Source organism: Vanacampus margaritifer, chromosome 18, assembly GCF_051991255.1.
Source record: "Vanacampus margaritifer isolate UIUO_Vmar chromosome 18, RoL_Vmar_1.0, whole genome shotgun sequence".
Classification (NCBI taxonomy): domain Eukaryota; kingdom Metazoa; phylum Chordata; class Actinopteri; order Syngnathiformes; family Syngnathidae; genus Vanacampus; species Vanacampus margaritifer.
Genome location: NC_135449.1, coordinates 8,774,654 through 8,797,117, shown reverse-complemented (window position 1 = coordinate 8,797,117; position 22,464 = coordinate 8,774,654). Strand labels below are relative to the sequence as shown.

Below are 22,464 nucleotides of genomic sequence, written 5' to 3'. Positions count from 1 at the left end.
AGGAGATATCAAAGGGCACTCCAGTGTAAAAATGGGTCACACTTGGACATTATGAGACACAATAGTGGATATTACGGGACACTATGGAATGAAATGGAATATAATGGGACATAACAGTGGACATTATGGGGACGCAGAAAAAAACACACGTTACTTACGTGACTGTGACTGCCAGGCATGGGAGTTGTTAGCGGAACCTGAGGCAAAGCAAACGCAGGGCAAAAAAGCATGTTAAAGGGGGTTCAAGTGAAGGTGAAACAGGCAGCGTCATGTTCTGTGTGTAAACAAGAAAAGGCAGCAAATCATTTAGTGCCGTGCAGTAGTCAACAAAGCATGAAACACATTCCGTGACTGTGCCTCTTTCTTTCAGAAAAGTCATTTGGGGGAAAAAGTGAACATTTCCCACCGGTCGTGTTTTGACAGTTTCTTATGAAGTGGTTGTCGGGTGTGAAACTTCACATTCCTGTTCCATCTCTCCGAAGCTGGCAAATGGACCTCTGTCTGACCTTTTTGTCTTTTTTTTTTTGAACACATGACATGATAACCAGCCTCGAAGGGTTAAAAGAGTGTTTGCCAGGCACACCTTTACGGACCTCACTTTGTGGTCTTGTAAGGAACTGGCGAAGAGGCGTGTCTCTGTACATGATGCAGCATTTATGCGCAGTGTTTGGCAGGGTTGTCTAAAGTACATTAGTGTGTCCTCGGCAAATGGCTCGTTGCTAAAGAGCCCCAGCTAGGTGCGATAATGAGCCCATATTTCCTCTTGATGGTTTTCCTTGGCTGCGTACAGTCGCTCGCTCTTGCTTTGTCTCTAAAGTGCTGCTAGTAAAGTTTCCAGGAATCCTAATGAAATGGAAGAAAGTCCCACACTGGTGCTGATGTAATGGCTCACCGTTTGGGTGAAAGATAGAATGTGATGCAACAAAAGCGACATTCCGGGCGACTGTTAAGTGTGGATAATCCAATTAAATATAGGGAGCTGCAAAGCCAATGCTCCAAGGCAAGAGTTAGGGCTTCAAACTCAGGTTAGGGTCTCAACCTTGTGGTGGGTTTCCAAATTAAGGTTACATACACCCTGTGTTAGGGTTTCAAATTTGGGTTATGTTATCAAATTAGAATTATAGCTTGAGTTAGGGTTCCAAATTAGGATATCAAGACAGGGTTAAGCTTTAAAATTAGGTTTTCAAATCTGCGTTAGGGTTTTAAATTTGGGTTACATTGTGTAATAGGGTGTCAAAGTAAGTCAGTTTCAAAATGATGGTTTTCAAGACAGTCTTATGGTTTCAAATTAGGGTGTCAAACCTGGGTTAGGGTTTCAATTTGAGTTAAACCCCATGTTGGGGTTTCACATGAGAGTGTGAGTTTCAACATAGGGTTTCAAACGTGTTTGGTTTCCAAATTAAGGTTGTGTTAAAAGTTTCAAATTTGTTTTCAAATTAGGGTTAGTAACAGGCTGTATTAAGGTTTCAAACCAGCATTAAGACTTAATATCAGGGTTTCAAATATTTTAAAGTTTTGTTCCGTTAAATGAGTTTTAAAATAGTTCCAAGCAAGGTTAGGGTTTTAAATTTGTGTTTCACGCCAGGTTTAGGGTGTCAGATTTGCTTTACAGCCATGTTAGGATTTAAATGTTTACATCCTCGAATTATGGTTTCAAATGAGGTCTTTAAACCAGTTTACCGGTTTCTAGCCAGGGTAAGACTTTCAAATTAGGGTTCCAAGCCTGGGATAGGCCTTCTAACTAGGTGTTCAAGACTGGACTCGAGTTTTGCAAAATTTACTGTTCCATGGTGTCAGCTACTCCCGGAAAAGACGGCGGCCATGTTGTCAATGAGGGCGCGGGGAGTTGTTTACGGAAAGATGGATGCTTCATCATCCAAACACTTCCCAAACGCACCTTTTGCCACCCTAGGGTGACATTGAGCTACACTTGCCCACATCCCCCGCATTCTCCATCGCCCGCAACCACGGAAAGCTCGGTGGCCAGACGGCTGCCAGACGTTTGAATTATTCACCAGGTGACGATGACTCACGGTGGCTGAGCGGTCTCGAGCGGGAGGAAGAGGAGGACGCGAGGAAGGACGGGGAAGATGCGAGGAAGGAGGATGAGAACAAAAAGAAGGGAAAGGATGTAAGGAAGGAAGAGAAGGATGCAGGGAATGAAAAGGAGGAGGCAGGGAGGGAAAAGAAGCAGGGAAGGATGCAAGGAAGTCAAAGGAGGATGGAAAAAGGAATTTGCAAGGAAGAGGAGGAAGGGAAGAACGAGAAATGATGGATGGTAGGAAGAAGATGAGCTAAGGTAGGAAAGCGGTGAACAAGGAAGAGGAAGATGTAAGAAAGAGGAAAAGCAAGACGAAGGATGCATAGAGGAAGAGGAGGATGTTGGGACCATAACGGAATGGCTCCATTATTAAAGCCATGGATGACTCAACCCTCAACTTTCAAAATGGCTGCCTGACAGTTCATTAACTCCCGCCTTGATGCATGTCACGGTCTGACCTGACTGTGATTGGTCGGATTTTCAGCCACAATTAGCATACGCGTGTCGTGTGTGCACACCCACCTCTCAGGTCCTGCCCTGAGCGTGCAGGCCCGCAGGTGGTGCTCTGTCTGGGCATGCGCAGCGAGGTGCGCAAGGGGGTGTGTCTCTGCTCGTCAAGGTAGGCCAGGTCCTCCAGGTGGGCCGAACTGGTGGCTGTAAAAAAAATCAAATAAATATATATATATATATTATGACTACCAAGTATAAAAATTGTACAATCATGATAATATTAAGTGCAACATTATTTTTTTTGGTTTGCCTTCCCAAAAAGTAATAACATTCAGTTTTATAGCAGTACCGGTAAATGTACGAAGTATCACTTTCAGAGGTAATAACAATAAAATATGAGTTACTTTAGGTCATGTTCCTTAATTTGTAAGTAAATAATTCATGAATCTGGAAGACAAAATTCGCCCTTGGCTTGGAAGAGGTCTGTGCTTTACAGAGTGCCACTCTACTGTAACAAGTTGCTGCAGCATGCTGAGACCCGGTTCTAATATTTTTATTAGCGATATGATATGCTCATAATATCATAAACAGCTCTCAGTACCAGTTGCCGCAATCATAAACATTAAAGCTGCCCGCGGAAAAGAAGTACAGGCACAAGAATTCACCCAATGTGGTTGCTTCAAAACAACATGGTTGACTTCCTGTTTCACTTTTCATGTGTCAATCAAACAGTTCGGCATTGATCGGTAAAAGAGATGTCGAGCGTTAATTAAAATGAAAGCAAGTGGTGATGACTGGGCCCTCACACTACCTTTATCATGGCAAATGTTCCAAATGATCATCAAACTTTTGACACCATTCTCCGCCCACATTGCACCTCGTAGGCAAGAGGCTTGGCAAATTAGAGTTGCCCATCTGTTGTAGCTCATTTGGGCAAATTCCCTAGAATTGGCTGCTTCAAACCAAAATGGCTGACTTCCTGTTCAGTTTGGAGCTTGGGTCCTTAGGCTTTTTCATGAGTCATGTCATGCGGGGTTTAGATTAGGGGATGTGGTCTTGTCTCAAGGATATCAAATAAATACTCAATTAGCTTTCCATAGCGGCTGCGATAATTTCAAGTGGCCAGTAAGCGCTTGCAACAAGATGGACTCCAGAGGAAGCCTCGGCGGATGCGATCCCCCGCCCTGTAGAATTCCCTCCTCTCGGCGTCTGTCACTCGGCAGATCTCTCAGGATTAATTAGCCGCACAGATGAATGTCTTATTCATGAAGCCCGGCGCTGGCTGCTGATTGTTTCGCAGCCAATATGCAATGAGATTAGATCGCCGCCGCCGCCGACGCGATAGACCTTCACAGCCCAAAAACCAGACAAACGAGGGCAAAGATGATTCCCGACAACGAGTGTCGGCGGGGATGAAGGGACGCTAGCATAAAATGGAGAAAAGGGAGACCACCAAGCAGGTTTTTTTTACTGAAAGGATGGATTAGTGTTGTACAAGCGTGGAGACAATTTCTTTTTAAAAACGATCAAGTGAGAGCCGTCGTGCCTTTAAAGCCTGCCGATCCACTTCAGATTAGATTTAATCTAACATCTCCATGCCGCAACTATCAAGCCGCTATCATTGTACTCGCACAACAACTCGGCAGACGAACAATGAAAGGCCATTCTGAGTTCAAACGACTTCATAAACAGATTAGATATTAACTTCCAACGCTGCCAAAGTGAACCAGACCTTAATTGTCTCATATTCCGATTGTGAATAAAGTGCGATTATACCCTCAGAATAGCATGTTAGCATGGTGTGGTAATCTTGCAAGTGCATCCCACTGACCCCTCGTGAAAGCCCCTCTGCCCAGCCTGATCTTTCCTGTGGTCATCAGGCATCTGCTGACAAATCAAGCGTACTTCTGAGGGGCTAAAACATGATCGGCACGGGTTTCCCAAAGTGGAAGTAAAATGGCAAATGAGAACATTGAAAGGCTTGGCCCTGAAGGGGTTGGGGTGTGTTGCGGGGGGGTCTATAACTTAGTCTCTGACAAGAGCAAGAGGAGACATTAATCTGCTGCTAAACCAAGGAGGAATGACTCAGGGCCACTGAGCTGAAAAGGCTCCATTTTCTCAATTTCCAATGCGAGGACTCCAATCTGTGTGCTCATCTTGTCTATCTGCAATGCAGCAGTCTGTTCGCATCACGTCCGCTTGCTGCTGTGCCAACGGGATAAGTCTGCATGAGCCACACTGGCGGCGGGAAAAAGAGGAAGAAGGAAAACGGTGGAAAAACGGTTTAACTGGTGGAAAGTAAGAGATTAGGAAGCTAAGAAGAAGCAAGCTTTGGGTAGGAAGAGTAAAAGTTAAAACCGGTGAAAGGACGGGACAATGTTAGGAAGAGGAGAAGAAAGTTTAAACCAGTGGGGTGAAAGGAATGAATCATGTTACGAAGGAAATAAAAAAATATTGGGTGAAAAGGGGGAAACTGTTGGAAGCACGTAGAGGCTAGCTAGGTAGATGCGTAGGAAAGGAGGATGTTAAGAAGGAAAGAGGAGGAAAAAATAAACCATTAAGTTGGAAGGAACAAATGAAAGGAAGGAAGGAAGGAAGTTAGGAAGGGAAGAAAGAGACAAGAGAGGAAGATAGACAACTATGGGAAGGAATAAAGGGAGGAATGAAGGCATGAAAGGAGAGAGGAAGGGAAAGGAATACTAAGAAGTTAGCAAGGAAGGCAGGAAGAAATGAGGGAAGGGGAGGGAATAGAGAAGAAAAAAGAGACAAATGCTAGGAAGGAAGGAAGGAAGGGATGGCAGATGAATATTAGGAAGTAAGGAAGGAAGCAAGGAAGGAACAAAAGCAAGGAAAGAAGGATAGTGATTGTCACATTGTTTGAAGAGGTGCCAATATAATTGTGCATGAATGTTAAAAATGGCGGCTGCAAGCTTGCCCCGACTATCCCGACGACTTGACGTGATGAATAATGGAGGCGAGGCATTTATTGGCGGATACTGATCGGCATTCCTCATCCTGATGGTAGCTCAATATTGTGCCTGCATGAGGTAACAGAGGAGCCTCCCGCCTCACTTGCAGCCTTCCTCCCCCCTCGCACATGAAAGCGTGGCTTCCTCACTCGGGGGGGATAGAAGCCGTTAACGCCCGAGGCTTTTGATGCACCGCCGCCCGCGCCAGAGCGGCCAATCGGAAGCTGCCGTCGTGACGGCTCTTTGCGGTGGGGAAAAGCGAGAAGGAGGGATTTCGCAATTGTGCTGTTTCAGGTCTTCACGATTTTCCCATCATGCATCTTTTACGCGGCTTTACGAAGGACACCTGCGTCACCATTAAAACCCCAACCCAAGATTAAAACCCTAATCCAGAATGAAAACCTTATGACTAAATAAGGGCATGACCAAGGAAGAACGCAAGCAGGAAAAAAAGGGAGCAAAAAGGTTGGGTGCTGAAATATGTCACTGCTGCGAGTGCTTCAAAAAGCTGAGTAAGCATATTTCTGTCAGGGCGGGGTTCTGGTGGGGGGGGGGGGGAGGGTGGGACTCACCAGCCACAGAATTGGGTCGGGGCATGAGGTACAGGGGGATGGAGTGGGCCGAGTGCGAGGACATGCTCTCCAGGCTGTTCTCGGGGATCTTGTTGAGGCTGTACGTGGACGCCGTCATGTTCTCGTCCACGCGGTACAGGAAGGAGTCCATGCCTGATTTCTGGGACTGCCACAGCTTCAGGTTGCCGCGCGAGCCCTCCGTGCCGCTGCCGTGCTTGCCGCCGCCGCGCTCCAGGTTCTCAGAGTAGCTGGTCAGAGTGGCTGCGGAGACAAATGTTGCTCGTTGGAAACCATACTTGAAAAATACGCACCCTAATTTAAGACTATTACCTTGTCTTGACAACATGACTTCAAACTTGACATGAAATCCTAACCCAGGTTTGAAACCATAACCCTTTTTTGAAAACCTATTAATTATGTAACCGTAATTGTAACTCAAAACCAAATTTTAAAACCCTAACTTGAGACCCTAACCAAAGGATGAAACCTACAAACCCCAAACCCGGTTAACAACAGAAACTTGAAACCCTAATAGCTTGTTTAAAACCAAATCTTGAAATCCTAAACCTTTCTTCAAAACCTAATTTGTAAATATAATCCTAATTCAAAACCCTAACTTGAAACCCTAACCAACACAAAACCATAATTTGAAAACTCAGACTTTAAAATCTAAAACCAGTTTAAAATCCTACCTTGAAACCCGAACCCTATCCTGAAACCCTCATTTGCAACCTACATTTGAAATCTTACCCTTAATTTGAAACCCTAACTTTAAAGACCAACCATGACATGAAACCCTTACAAGAAAACTTAAACCAGGCTCAACAACCAACTTGAAACCCTCATCTGGTCTTGAAACCCTAATCCCAATTTCAAACACTATAGCCCTGTCTTGGAACCCAAATCTGAAACTTTAACCCAAGCTGGAAATCCTGGTTTAAAACTCTAGCCTAAATTAAATTTTAAACCGTGGCTTGAAACCCTAATTTAAAACCTAAATTTAATTTAAAAACCTAACCTATATGTGAAAACCCTTAACTTGAAACTCTTCCAAACCTTCCATTACTAATTTAAAACCAACTTGAAATCCAGTCTTGAAAACCCCAATCTTAACTTGAAACCTTAACCCAGGCTTGAAACCCTACTTTATAACCTCAAATCCTACTTCAGTCTTTTCGGGACATTTGGAGGCGCCCTCACCGATGATTCCGCTGTCGCGGCTCTCCAGCGTGGAGGTGGGACTGGTGACGGAGCCGTAGGCGCACTCCCTGGCGCCCACCTGGCCCGACATGGCGGTGGGCAGGGTGGAGCAGGGGCTGCCCGCGGGGGGCGACGCGGTACTGCTGGTCAGCGTGGAGCACGGACTGATGCGCTGGTTCTGGCCCTGGGAAGACAAACACACACATGCATTAATAAACCCGAAGAAACCCAGAAGAATATTTTTCCAGGAATGCATGAAAGTGAGGCAGAAAAGGGTGCGAACATGCCCAACACTCCATGAGGGTATAACTTGTCGTTCAGATTTGAAAAATATCATTTGTGACACCGGTCCTGGAACTTCTCTGACGCACCTCACACACACAACATAGTGAAGAGACTCATTGTTTGTCTCCCTGCAGTGAGTCGTCCCCAGTGTGTCAGCTCAGGTTAGCAGACCGCGCACCACAGGGGAGCAAAAAATATAAAGAAAAACCGGCTGCTGCTGCTGCGAGCCCTCACAAACGCACCCGGGCATAAAACATTCATGCACGTGTATGTGAAGTGTGTGGAGGTCTTTGTTGAGAGGAGAGGAAAGGTGAAGTGGTGCTCAAGGCTACATCTACCCTGGCTGCGTAACAACATTCGTGGTAGTTGTACATAACATATAGCCGCACAAGCTACTACCGAGTAAAAATGCTCAGCAACTTCTGGGTTTAAAAATTCACACCTGCACCAGTGCACCTGATGTCTATTGTTTATCGAACAAAAAAAAAAGAAGTTGTAAATGTAACTTTCACCGACAACGGCAATAAAATTGACTCTGAAGGTTTTCCATAAAAAACTGTACTGTACCAAGACTTGAAATAAGTCTCCCCCCTCCCCGGTTAATTTGAGGAGCAACTTCTTAATTACGAGGCACATTTTTTTTTGCAGGTTATTCCCAGAGACCAAAATCAAGGTTTTTATTAAACAATAAAAAATACGACATTATAAGGAACAAACAATTGGTTTTCTTTTGTATATAATCAAAAAGTTTGATTTTTTAAATTCGCACTGTGTATAGCAGCAAACAGTATTTTCTTGTCAAAAAACATTTTCGGTGGGACACTTTCAAACACAAAAGCTATGACTCCATAATGAAAACAGACCAATATTTAATATATTAAACTACAATAATACTTTAAAGCTTATAGGCCACTCCTTCCGACTGACGAACACCATAACAATCATTTCCGGATTCGGTCCTGTTAGCTAGGTAGTGTAGTGAATAAGTCACTTATTATTATTATTATTATTACCTGCTATTTTGTTGTTCTTAGTTCTATACCCTCCGCTTTAACACAGTTAGAGCCATACACATGACAAAAGTGTAGTTGATAACCCAAGCACATAATTATGGTATTGTACATTCTATCATAGGATAGCTTAGCAATTAGCATGGCTTTTCTGTCTTTCTCGCCATCAATTTGTGAGAACAAAACATGTCAGACATGTAGTAAAATCAAAAACAGTAAATCGCTGATGATAAGTTCAAAGAAGAAAAACATGAATCGCTGAATTTGTGAGTCGTGGACTGCAAATATGTGGCGGTTCACTGTACTATTGATTACATTGTGCATCATGTACCAGTTCCAATGACAAATTGTGACCTAAATAAGCTAGCAATAAGCTAACTGTTAGCTGCTAACAAGTGCACCAAATCGCAATGCCAATACAGTTGAATGACGTTATAGTTTCTAATGTGACTTTTTTGTTTTGTTTGTAGCATAATAGCAAATTGATAAGCTATGCTACCAGTTCTGTAAATGTGATGGTGTCATCACAGCAGTGTAGCTTTGAGCAAAAATGCTAATCCACCCACAACAATACAACACAAGCAAAATACTGTATGTCATATGTACCCTGCTAGCTGTTTAATTTGACTTGATATGCCAACATGGGCCAAATCATACAAGATGATACGCCTTTAGCTATTTTAGCATGATAGCATAACATGCTGGTGTGCTATGTTAACTGTTTTGTGGCAATTGTGGAGCTTTGAGTTCACTGTGTACGCTCACTATGTTAGCAGTTTTATATCACTGCATTGACGACTAGCCACAGCTAAATGTTCATCACGCTGAGATCCGATACCACAAATCATTTCATAGCGCAGCAGCTTCATGTGCATCTTGCTTTTTGCAAAGCAAAACAGTGTCCTCAACACGTTTGCATTGCACTTTGGGGCAGGTAAGCGAAACAAGACGAGCGTTACACGGTGTGCAGCAGGCGGCCGGCGTGAGTCACGTCTCTTAAAAAAGAGGCGCTTGAATCAAGCTCTCTCGCTTTCTACACCCCCGCCGTTACAGCAACGCTCACTTCAAGCAGCATTTCCACATGTACCTGAGCAAAATGTGAAACGAAACAAGTGGTGCTCGGAGAATAAGCCTCAAATATGAGTAAATATGAGTCTACTTAGCCACAAAGATGACAACAACACATCATGCACAGCTATGAAGTGAGTTAAGGTTTCGTAGTACACAGTATTCTTTTTAGCCACACATTCAATTATCAGGAGGACTTTTGAAATTTTGGAACTCGAAAAAAATCAGGGTTCCGAGAATAAGCCTTAATTATATTCCTTTGGTCACATAAATAACATAAAACACCTCCTGCTCGACTATCAAGTGGTGCTTTGAGGTTAAATGCCACCGTTTTCACTAGGGCTGGGAATCTTTGACTGTCTCGCGTTTCGATTCCGATTTTGGGGTCTGTGATTCGATTCAGAATCGATTATCGATTCAGAACGATTTTAGATTAAAAAATATTTGATTGACCAATGATTTCTGATTGATGATTTGACCAATGATTTTTATAGATATGCAAAGAATTGTCATTATCTACTCCAGTCTGACTCGCTAATGCTAATTAGCGAGCTACTCGAAGAACGACTATTCATACAAAACGCTTCAGGAATGTATACAGAGAAGCATCTTAACATCCTACACTGCAAAAAAAAAACGACTTTTATTGAAATAACTTGATCATGACTTTTTGCTTCGTTGTGGCTATAACTTAACAGTGTATCAGAACGAGCGGAACTACACTGCCCCTAAGTGGCCAAATCGTGTACAACGTGAACAGTGCTCCCAATAAAGGCACACACAAAGGGCAAGACAGTATAAAATAAATATTGAATATATAAAAATCATTTAAAATCGATTCTGGTAATCGCGATTTTTATGAAAATCAATTTTTGGGCACAACCCTAGTTTTCACATGTACTTGTGCAAAATGTGATTTAAGAAACAGGTTTTGTAGAATAAGCCTAATTTAGTTGCGCAATAATGGCTTATTGTATTCTTTGGCCACAGGTTACTATGACCTAGTCAGAGAGAGCATGCAACTATTGAGTGCAATTATGAAATCAAACACAATAATTGCTGCTTGTACTTGCAGGAAATGTGACATCATACAAGTGAGGATCAAAGAATAAGTCATTATTCAGAGGTTTGCAAACTTTTAGGGTGTGGGATCCTTTTAAATGATTTCTCAATAAAGATCCCCTCATCATAATCCTAAAGCAATTAATATAATAATATAAAAAATATATAAAAAATAAAAGAAATACAATATAATATAAAATAAAGCAATTAAGCAACTATTATGTGGACCCCAAAATGCCGTAAGAATTAAATAGTTGCCTATTTTCGAAACACAAAGTCACGTTATGTTGTATTTTTCATGGATAAAACTGGAATATTAAGATAATAAATCAAAGTTTTAATGAGGGGATAAAGTCATATTTTAACAGTTGAAATTCAAAAAATACAACTTTATTCTCGTAATATTAGAACTTTTGTCAAAATATAATCAAATTTAATGGCCAAGTATGTCAAATTTTTGTGTTTTTAACCTTTCGCAAGAAGAGTTTTTCCCTGACAAGTTGCTTTTTTGTTTGGGCTCAATAAACTTTTGTTCACGATTCTGCATCTGGGTCCTTGTCATTGACTACACAGTCACAAATGCGTTCCAGCATCCCAGAAAAAGCAACATTATCTATTGTACTGTATACAAACATACAGTAATAATATTATAAGAAAATGGCATGAAGAGAACTAAACATGTTATGTAACATGTATATTGGATTTGTGGAAATGGGTCATAAACCAGAAAATTCACATTTCACAGAGATTATGCTAGAGTTTTTTTTTTTTTAAATAACTCATAAGATAAATAGTTATTATGCAAAATATAGTTATCATTTCAAATGTTTACTAATTCCAAAGGGTGAGTTAGCTCAGCCATGTAAACAACAGCACGTGAAGTCCCGCAAAACATCCAACAATAACCTCAATTCAACTGCTGATTTGAATGATGTTTTTGCATCCTGCCTGTACGACTTTCAAAATAAGAGCCACTTCTTCTCACCTGTCTGGCCTCGGGCTCCTCCATGCTGTAGTGGGGACCGGCCGGCCCCTCGCTCGCTTTGTCTCCCAGAAGGAAGCCCAGGCGCGTCATCAATGTGTTGGCGGCCTCATCCACCGTGGGAGGGGGGCCCAGCTCCTGGCTCGACTCCCCTGCAGAGGCGGCGGGATGGAGAGAAGAGAGGGAGAAGTGAAGAGGAGTGTTTTTAGGTGGGGAAAAAAGAAAAAAAAACTAGCAGCAGCTGCGACATCTACGAGGCGTCCCGGCCACCTGAACGCATCTCGGCCACATCCCGCGCTCCCTGCCCGGACGTCTTGAACAAAGTCCAAAGTGCCTTCATTCACGAGCCTTTTGCGAGAGAAGCTAACGTCACTCCTGCCTGCTCGCTGACAGCCGCTCCTCTTCTGCGACAACACGTAACAAGATACGCCGCTCACCTGTTAGACGACGCTAGACAAAGCGGGCGAGGCGACGCCCCTCCGGCCTGTTTGCACAGGCTCTTTGCCGCGACGAGGGAAAAGAAAAGCTCCACCTTAAAAAAAAAAAACTACCTAAAACAACAACTGAGCGCGGGGAGCTTTGACCTACTGTAAATGCTGACATCCGTGTGCTGAGAACATCAACATGACCACCTGACGTACTGTAAACAATGGCACCTTGACAAGTTGAATTTGAACTGTAACCAAGCTTGTAACTAACCTCACCCAAATATCAAATAAAATGTTCCTCCTTTTTTAAATATATATATATTTTTAAATGTCATTAAACCATTCTAGCCAACCAAAAACAATTTGTCACATTTTAATTTTATTAATTATTTTATTTATGTATTTTTATTTTATTATTTTATTTTAATGTATTTTTTCTTATTTTAAATTTTTATTTTATTTTAATTTTAACATTTTAATAAAGAAAAATAGCACTACAAAAATGTACAACCACAATGGGGGGGAAAATGCAAAGAATATAAAGATTTCTTAAAGATTGCAATTCCGATAGCCGATTAACTGTCCGATTAACTAAAAGAATAGCCGATTAATTGTCCAATTAACTAAAAGAAAAGAAAAAAACTATGATTTTTAAAAGCACTAATATTGGTTATTAGTTATTACAAATTATTTAATACAGTACATACTGCATTAGCCATGGGTTGGATGTGTGCCTTTAAGGGGCGCCGCCTTATGAGTGACATCACAAGCTGGAGTCGCTTTGTCTGCATGTAAATGTCTTGGTGAGTTGCAGTTTATAGTAGCTCCTTGCGAGTGTTGTCATTTTGTATTTGCGCTTTTAAATGTTGAAAAAAAAATTGATTTGCTCTCACAATCTTAATTTAGCCCAACGATATGCAATGCTGACGGTCCTGTGATGCTACACCGAGTTAGCCACGCAGCTTGAGCTAAATGCTGACATGCACAAATTCGCAACATCAAACGTATGGCTGCCGCTAAATGCTAACATCATCCTGCTAACACGACCGCAAAGACAACAACACATTAGGAATATCCACTGGAAAAAAAAATACAACATCTTACTGTAGATATTTTCCAGCCGCCTTCCTTATTAGCATGCTATCATATTAGGTCATTAAACAGCCGCACGCCCCTCCAGGTTGCCTTTACTCCCTGGAGTGTTCCCGAGCCCAGCGATTGTAATTGGATGAGCGAGCGGGACGGTCCGAGCTTAAATAAACAGCGGAGACGCTCGCTGCCGCTTCTTCTGTTGTCGTCGTTTTCCAGTGGGGCAGGTCGGACCGGAACGACAGGTAATTGCAGCGTCCGTTACAAGACACAAGACAGAATACTAACCAAATCTACACATGTAGGGAATATATAAGAGTAGTAAAAAAAAACATCATCGAATGCATAACTTATCCAAGCCCTTTTTAGCCAATCAGAAGCCTGAGAAAGTCATTTTCAAAAAAAGACACAATCAAAACGGGTGTTTTTACTTATGTATGTGATAGGATCACGCCTGTCCGTCTAGATAACAGATGGTCAAAGTTTTTTCACAGAGTACCACATACGCCATCTTGTGTTTTTTTGATGGCCGTCGCGGCAAAATGGTCATTACCTGATAATAAACAAAAATTCAGGAACAATTATGTAATGAGGCAATTAAATGGAACATAAGGGACAGAAACTGGAAACTGCACTCTAGCCACATGCCTAATTCATAAACAACCACAGTGCAACTCAATTTCTAGTAAGCATTGTTACTGTTGTATAAAAGTTTTCTCCCTTGACATTCAAGTCAAAGCAATACCGAAAGCCATTATTACTGTTTTTATAACAATAGTAATTCACACTTTTCAAACTGCTACTAGCCTGCATTGTTCGATGCCCAAGAAGACAAATGCTTGATGTGCATTTCCTTTTAAATATCATTAAATTTGTTTTTATTATTACCCAAGAGATAAGCATTTTGAATTTTGTTCCTTGAGTGCACTGAATGTGAACTGAACCAATTTATGTACCAAGCTAGGATTTTTGGCATGGCGTAAAAAAAAAAAAAAAAAGTGAAGACATTTATATGCTTTTACGTTGCAACCATAACTTCAACGTAGGTTAGTTACCACAAAAACAAGATTGACATCCTCGCTGTATCCACAAACACACAAGCGCATTAGAAAAACAATGTCAAAGCCGGTCAACTTTTGTCATTTTTCGGCCTGGAGATGAAGTCCGACTTCTTGTGTGATAGGATCATGCATGTCAGTCTAGATAAGAGATTGTAAGCAGCTTAAGTTATCATCAGCGTTAAGATCAACATTAGCTGACAGAACTCGCAGGAAGTCAATGGGGTTTGAAAACATCAAGCAGACCTCCGCCAGGGCCAGATTAGCACCAAAGAGAGACATTGAGACATCTCACATCCTTAGGGGAGGTAATCACACCGGTCTCATATTAACTTAAAATGGAGATTATCATGGAAAATTTGCTTTTTAGCTCATTCACTGCCATTGACGGGTATAGACGTCAAAAATTCATTTGAACTATTTGTATTAGTTTCACATTTTCCCCCACTTTTGTTAAGAAGAGTATGAAAACCTAGATTTTTTTTTATTGTACACTTAGAACAGATATAAAATTTGGGATTAATCGTGAGTTAACTATTGAAGTCATGCGATTAATTACAATTAAAAATTCTTCTTTTTTTTTTTTAATTCGGGGCATCAGGCGATTAAATTTTTTAAATTGTAATTAATCGCATGACTTCACTTGTTAACTCAGGATTAACCACAAACTTTATATTACTGTTCTAAATGTACAATATTTTTTATGCTAGGTTTTCATACTCTTGTTAACAAAATGTGAAACTAAGAAATAGTTCAAATGAATTTTTGACGTCTACAGTCGTCAATGGCAGTGAATGAGTTAATCAATTATAATTAACAGTGTGGACACATGAATAAACTCACCTTTAGTATGGTGAGTTATTATTTGTTGCTAGGCACTCCCCCCCCCCAAAAGTTGACACCAATGAGTAGCTGCTTGCTTGGTTGTCACGCCCTAGCTCCGCCCCCGATCATCATAACAAAAACTGTACTTAGCACCTGAGACAGAACACCTGATTTTTTATTGTGCATGTTAACAATGAACATTTCCCCAAAAAATAGAGTAAAAAACAAGTCAAGTCTTGTAGTACACCCAAAAATATGCAAGGTTGAGATTGTTGTTTGTTAGTCGCGTCAAACTGCTCGTCTGTGCTTGCAATGAACAAACAAGCTAATTAGCTTACTAATGAGCTGATATTATAGTAGGAATTTACTTTATGTGGCTTTTACTTTTAACACTATCTTAAACTCCTTAAAAGGCACACGCTTCGAAAATCAGCGAGCGAACTTCTGAGCATGTCAAACGGATGTCGTCTCATCACTGTGACGCCTCCAGGCTCCCTAATGACCCGACGCGAGCGTATGAAAACATCTCGGGAACGCGCGTGCACGCGCGCGCTCCCCACCCGCTGGATTCCTGAGCCGCAAAAAAAGGGGAGACAGACGGTTGCCGTGGCAACTATCTTTCACCGCACAGCTAGGAATGCGTGTCCGTGCGTTCCGGGAAAAGCGGATTAATAACGGGGGAAAAAAACACCTCCGCCACCGAAGGACAAATGAGTCGGACGCGTGAAGAACGGCGGGAAAACACGACTAATCCACTTTTTCCTAGAGGTGGACTGCATCCCACGCTAGCGAGATTGCAGCAGCGTGGGAGATTATCAGGAACATCACATTCCTCTGATGCTATCTTCTCAAAAGTTTCATTCACACGTGAAGGCCCTGGAAGCCATGATATGATATACCCACTCTTGTCTCAGACCCTCCAAATCCTGGTCACCACCTCTTACAGCTCCTTCCTTCAAGTAGGAGCTATCGGACTATGCGGAACATCTACTACACTTCAGATGAGGGCGGATCCTTTCAGCTACTCAAAAGCCAAAATTTCCACTCCGTACATTCCAAACAAATGGTGAACCGCAAAAGTCGCCGTGACTCAGTCCTTTGTCTTCCAGCCAATGGCGTCAGGGAATCAAGTGGATACTGCGTAGGATGTTTTTTTTTTCTTTTTTACTAATCATCCCATAGCCCCCTTTGTTGGGGTTCAAATGAAGGTACCAGTATGTATCACCGGTTTTGTAGCCCTTTACCACAAACTCCCACAGTGGACTCTCCTGCTACACTAAGTGAGTTTCAGCCACATTTAGATATGATTACATACACACACACATACTTGTGAAAACAATACCAGCCACTTGCGGCGACTGACAATGTTAGTGGGGGCCCCTGTGAGGTGTTCGACTATTGTTACATGGCGTTGAACCCTCAAGATTGATTTCTATTGTCCACGCTCGCATCATTCACACTCAAGGTTTAACGACAAAACTGCCACTTGCGAGCTGGAACAAAAACCTTTGCATTTATCCGACCTTGCGCTTTCATAGAGGATCCCACAGTTATGCCTCTGATAATACCTCAGAAGCCGGATTTTTTTTTTTCCATGCCGCTGTTCTGTGTGAATGGTACCAACACGGAACGGGTGTGAATTTACCTTGTGAAAGAGGACAGCAGAAAGTCAGTCCCGAGGTAGGAAGATTAACACCCGACCCTATTGTGTTGAAATGCAATTAAGTCAGGGTTTTTCTAGGGATGTTCAATACCACTTTTTTCAGACCGATACCAGTATGTGTATTATTTGCGTACTCACTGACACCTCTAGTACTTTGGGTATATAAAATTACACATAACACAATGACAAAAAAATTGTAAACAAAGAGTTTTCTTTCTGACACAGATGACGATCAAACGGCTGCAACTACTGTCGAGGAGGACTTACTTGATGACATTTTTTTTTTTTAATTGTCGGTTTCTGGTATCCATGGAAGACCAACACTGCCAAAATAAAAAAATAAAGAAATAAAAGTTACGATAAAAACGGATGTAAAAAAAATATATATATATATATATATATATATATATATATATATATATATGAATTTAAAAATGTAATACAAAAAAAAATATAGAAATAGAAATTAACAACTATATAAAAAAATGAAAAGATAAGATAAATTCAAAAATAAAAATGAGATTCAAAAAATTTAAATAAATGTGGAAATAAATACAAATATACATAAATAGAATTGAGAATTGTAATTTTTGTATTGATTTTTACTTTATTTATTTAAGTACATGTATTTTTTAATTGTTTTTATTTCTATTTACAGTATATTATTTTTTGTATTTATTTCAATTTATATATATTTTTGTTTTCAATTTTTCAATTATACCTTTTTATATCCATTTTTATAAAATTATTTATTCATTATTTTGTCTATTTTGTTCCGCCTTAGGTATTGGCAACATCCACGAGTATCTGTTACCGATACCTGGCATGGGACGTGCCTGTCCCTAGTAGACATGAAAAAGTCATGTTAAAATTGCAGCAGATTGCAATGTTTTTAATGTCCTCTTTTTTTGTCCACATTTTTACCCAAAACACAGAAGAAATTCACCTGGTTCAGTCACACTAACTAAGGTAGTAATGTAGTCAATGCCAGTTGCATTGTCTTCCTATGCAAGTCAATTGCTGAGACAGCCATCAACAAACTCCACATGCACATGTGAATGAAAAGAATGGTACCACCACAGCCTCAATTCTGGCCTGGAAAAACACTGAACTATAACACTCATACGCTGTTGGGTTCAGTGTGAAAAGCACAGGCTTCTGTTTTGCATCTTAGTGCGTCACTTTAGCCGAAACTCTTGTGAAAATGCTTGAAAAAGTGCTGACTCATGAACTAGGCCAGATCTCCGGCAGTTACCTTTAAAGTCGACAAATAAAACAAGCGACACGAGCTGGCAGGTGTTAAGTCGACACCCTGCCGTGACTTGTGCCAGGCGACGGCCGGTTAAGACCTAAGATGTCCATCTGTGCGCCAAAGTAAAAAAAGCCTGACTCGCCCGCCGCCGCCTTCCCCGCTGCGGTTCTGCCACAAACCCAGTCGCCATTCCATTTGGAATCAAGCACTCTCTTTGCCTCAGCGGTGTCGTTGATTACTTTCCCCGAAGTGTCGCATCTGCAGTAACTGCAGTCCCACTCAATTTGGGGCTAGGATAAATGCACAATAAGGGTACAGGAAGGCATGAATGGCTCACAGGTGAGATGGTATCAACGGTATACTGATATTGCAATTAGAGTGGGTAAAGGGATCATGCTTGTCGCTATTATCCCAATATTGTTAAAAGGAATATGTCAGGGATTTGCTAATGGGAGTAGCACAAGACAAAAACATTAGGTGCACGTATACATTAATGAGAGCAAAGGCAATAGTTAAAATATTAGAAAATATTGTATGCAAAACACGAAATAAAAAAACGCACAGATTACACAAATTAGATATAACTAGAAAAAAGCATTAAAATAGAAACAAAATAAAAAAAATATATATATAATACAAAAATATAGACAAAAATAAGAAAATACTACACAAAAATAAACAAAACACCAAAGAGAAAAAATGGCCAAATTTGAAAAAAAAAAAGTATTTTTTTGGTGTTGGTGGGAAGGGGGGGGGGTGAGAATAAGAAATGATATTACATTTAAATAATCAATTATATGAAGAAACAAATATTAAAGAAATGTATTTAAGAAAAATAGTAGCAATGAAAAAAATGTGTATGAAAATTTAAAAAAAAAGTAGTTAGAATAAATATAGGAGGAAACTGTGACAACAAATATATTGGATGTTTTAAATATTAGATGAAAAATACACAAACATTTAAGGCAAATATTTACAACTAAAATATTACTCTCTGAAAAATACACTAATACTATAAAAATAAAAAAATTGAATACCGTAAAATAGAAAAAATACAAATATTTAGAAAAATACTTAAGTAGGGGGAAGATGCCAAAATATAACAAAAATGATTTTAAAAAAATGTCGAAACTTTATATAGAAATACACAAATACTGAATAAATAAAAGCAAAAAATGCAAATGTCCAAGAAACAAAAAAAACAACATTTTAAAATCCTTAATCTATCTTTTTTTGAAAATACAAAAATACAGACAAACTAAGATATAAATTGTCTCCTTGCACAGCAACAGCACACCAGATGAGAAAAGTCAAAAAGCAGCTACTGCTCTCAAAGACGACGCTGAACACGTTAATAACAATAATTACAATTTTGAACTAACAGTTTGAATCACAGGTTATCAGTAAATCATTTCATCCCAACAACACATCGATAAAGACCACCTACTTGGAGCTCCCATCGGGCACAGGCTCCACAGCAGATGCTGACAAACCGACAAGTCCACCATTTTGTCACTAAATTGCGTTGGCGAAGACCTCAGAGCTTCACGCGTGTACAACCACGCAGAAATCTAAGCATATCCTCGAGTGACCTGCTTTAGTCACGCGGGCAGGACGGATTGGGGGGGGGGGGGGGCGTCGATTGAGATAGACGTTTGACAGAGACCGGACTGGAGTGCGGATTACAGACCAACTGCTGACTTCAGGAAGCGCCACAAACAAAGCCGACATGCGGGAGGGGCGGGACGGCCAGAGACTTACCTGGGCACAATCCGTCCAGGTGGGAATTCCCGGCTGGGTCGGGGGAGCCGAGCTCCGATTGCGGAACGCGAGGGCTCTCCACGAACTTTGCTTTCCGCAGAGGGGCTGGGAGCAGACAAACATACACACAGAGGGAGACAGCACACACACACACACACACAGACAGACACATATATATATATATATATAAATTAGGAAGATGGAGGGTGAGGCAAGGGGGTGACAGAAAGCTTATAAAGCAACAATTTTGCAATCGCCAAACCACACAAACAAAACAACATCACCTCCAAGAGGTTGAACCGGACCCTATTAATCATAATAGTTGGTCTTGGCAAGATATATTGGACAATTGCGCGGGAACAGTTGATCCAACCAAGCAAGGTCCATAAAGATAGGCATGCGTCTTCCCATCTTGGGTAACAACTTCCTGTTGGCGTCCCAATACTTATGTCCATACATTGGTGCATCTTGCGTACATTTGTTTATGACTTTTTGCAGCACGATGCTCCAACATCAACACAATTCCAAAGTGAAAAATCAGTCATGAGTGGCGTTCCGCAGGGATATGATCAAGGTCCAGGTTTGTTTTCGTATAAGAAGAACACAATATATCGCTTATATGGAGCAACGACGTCAACAAAGTTTCACGTAGCAACGTGACACAGCCATCAGAGGCGTCTGCAAACTGAACTGCCAGTTCCGCAGCATTGTTGAGTCAGCGGAGCGAATTTTGCGAGCATGCGTCGGCCCGCCGCCGCCATCTGCCTTCAAAATGTGTTCACGAGCTTGTTTACTCCAAATGTCTGGCTTTGACTGAGCGCACGAAGACGGACTTTTGTGCAAACAGACGCGAGTCGACTTGCTTGAAACGAGCGGCAAACAAGCGGAGCGACATGGGCCCATTCATCGTTTCGGCTTTGTATTTTGAAAACGGGACAGACGCAAGCACATCTGGGCACCTTACAGCTGTGGTAAACTGACTTTTCCCATGAATGAATACTGACTATAGTTTTCCGCTTAACACCTGGCGCAAATTGGCTGCTAGGTAGCCTCAATATAAAGTTAGCTTTGTTTTGCTAACGTAAATTTATTATTTCGGGGGGGGGGGGGGGGGGGGGACTAAATTATATGTTAGTTATTATTATGTGATGTTTTATTCCATTTTTAGTCTATGAAAACTCAAAAAGGTTTTAGTCTAATTTAGTATGACAACAAGTAATGTGCATTTCCATCCATAACACTAAGCCAAAATGGCCGCCATAAACTAAAGGCCCCCTGTAATTTATTCAACTCGCTTGTTCATTCAGTCGTTAGCTTGAGGCTAAGTGGTATAAAAAATGGATTGATGGATGGATAATGACTTTTAGCGGTGTGTTACTTTGTTTTAATTTATTTGGGTAGCCATAAAAATGTACAAAAGAATGCACAGTAAGTAGAAATGATTAAAACCTTGTTCGTGCCAATAACAACAAGGCAACCGTTAAACTAATGAAAATGAATGCACATATATAAATGGATTCATAAAACACTCATCAAGAAAGCGCTTTTGAGGCTCTGGACTTCCTGTATGGCGTTTGAATCTTTTCACACAAATGGCAGACTTTTCATGCAACCGTCATGATAAACGTCCACCCAATCCCGTGTCGATAGGCGAAGCTGGCGTTTCAGGGCCAGAAAACGATGACTGCTTTGATGTTTATGGCGCACAGTAGCTGCCGTGCAGCAAAACAGCTTTGCCTCAATCCACTTCGATTTGGACTTATCCCGATAAGCTCCTCTCTCTTGCAGGCGCGGCGAAGAGCCAGCGGCGACTCGTATCGCGCGTCCACCTTCGCCATCGACCAAACGCGCCATCAGCGTGCGGCGTAAACTGCAGATTAGCGCGTTTGTTTGTTCCTCTCTCGGGTTTTTTTCACCTGTGTGAAAGGGTTGGGGGTGCGACTATCTATCCCCGCGAGTAAATCCTCTCACCGCCGTCGGCTCTCGGCGACTTAAAATCTGGCGGCTGCGGTGGCGTTGTGTTGTGAGCGCGCGCCAAGCCGAGGATGGCTGACAGTGTTGATGGATGGCAGCGGTGCAAATCCACTCTTCTAATGAGCTTATGAATAACTACACCTACATTGTGGGTGCATAAATGCACGTGATGCACGTAGTGAACGCTAGCATGATTACATTATTACTACATTTGGCCATTTAGAGTGAAACAAAAAGACCAGGTAAAAATATTTTTATATTTTCCAAACCAATTGGATGATGTCAACACTTCTGGTTCATGATTGGATACTAGCTAACCAATCACGGTCGCAAGTTGATTTGCATGATGTTCATGTTAAAAATGTTACATATAAGCTTGGTAATTTTACAAGACGTTACAGCCATACTATTCTGGCGTCCACTATAACAAAATAAAAACACAAGATAACCCCACCCCCCCTCAAAAAAAATTCCCATGTTCTAATGTAGGAAAAGAGTCAAAACCAGTAAAAAAATAAACTAAAATTGAACGCGGGTCTGAAGGGGTTATAAACTTATCGAAAGATACTTTTTAAACACACAAAAAATAATGTACCTATGAAAAACATACATTGCAGTGTCTGTGCCTTTAAGAGGCGGAGTCTGGTCATCTGCAAGTATGCGTGTGAGTGGTTCAGCTGTGGCCCTAGCTTAGTTAACAAAAACTAATGAGATAAGAGTGTTTAAGAAAACCCAAACTAATTGAAGTGGCATTTTAACTAAAATATAAAAATAA

General features: G+C 41.2%; 1 protein-coding gene across 4 annotated transcripts in view; it reads right to left on the bottom strand.

Annotated features, from left to right (window-relative positions):
• Window positions 1-22,464, bottom strand: part of tanc2b (tetratricopeptide repeat, ankyrin repeat and coiled-coil containing 2b) — a 90,765-nt gene that overhangs the window by 18,604 nt on the left and 49,697 nt on the right. For 3 of the 4 annotated variants that reach the window (XM_077550374.1, XM_077550376.1, XM_077550375.1), the window contains exons 6-11: window positions 19,716-19,820; window positions 11,643-11,791; window positions 7,233-7,416; window positions 6,033-6,293; window positions 2,564-2,695; window positions 159-197 (exon numbers count right to left, since the gene is read on the bottom strand). In XM_077550374.1, the coding sequence (XP_077406500.1) occupies window positions 159-197; window positions 2,564-2,695; window positions 6,033-6,293; window positions 7,233-7,416; window positions 11,643-11,791; window positions 19,716-19,820 (870 nt within the window). The remainder of the gene's footprint in view (window positions 1-158; window positions 198-2,563; window positions 2,696-6,032; window positions 6,294-7,232; window positions 7,417-11,642; window positions 11,792-19,715; window positions 19,821-22,464) is intronic. The other variant, XM_077550377.1, reaches the window with a different exon arrangement.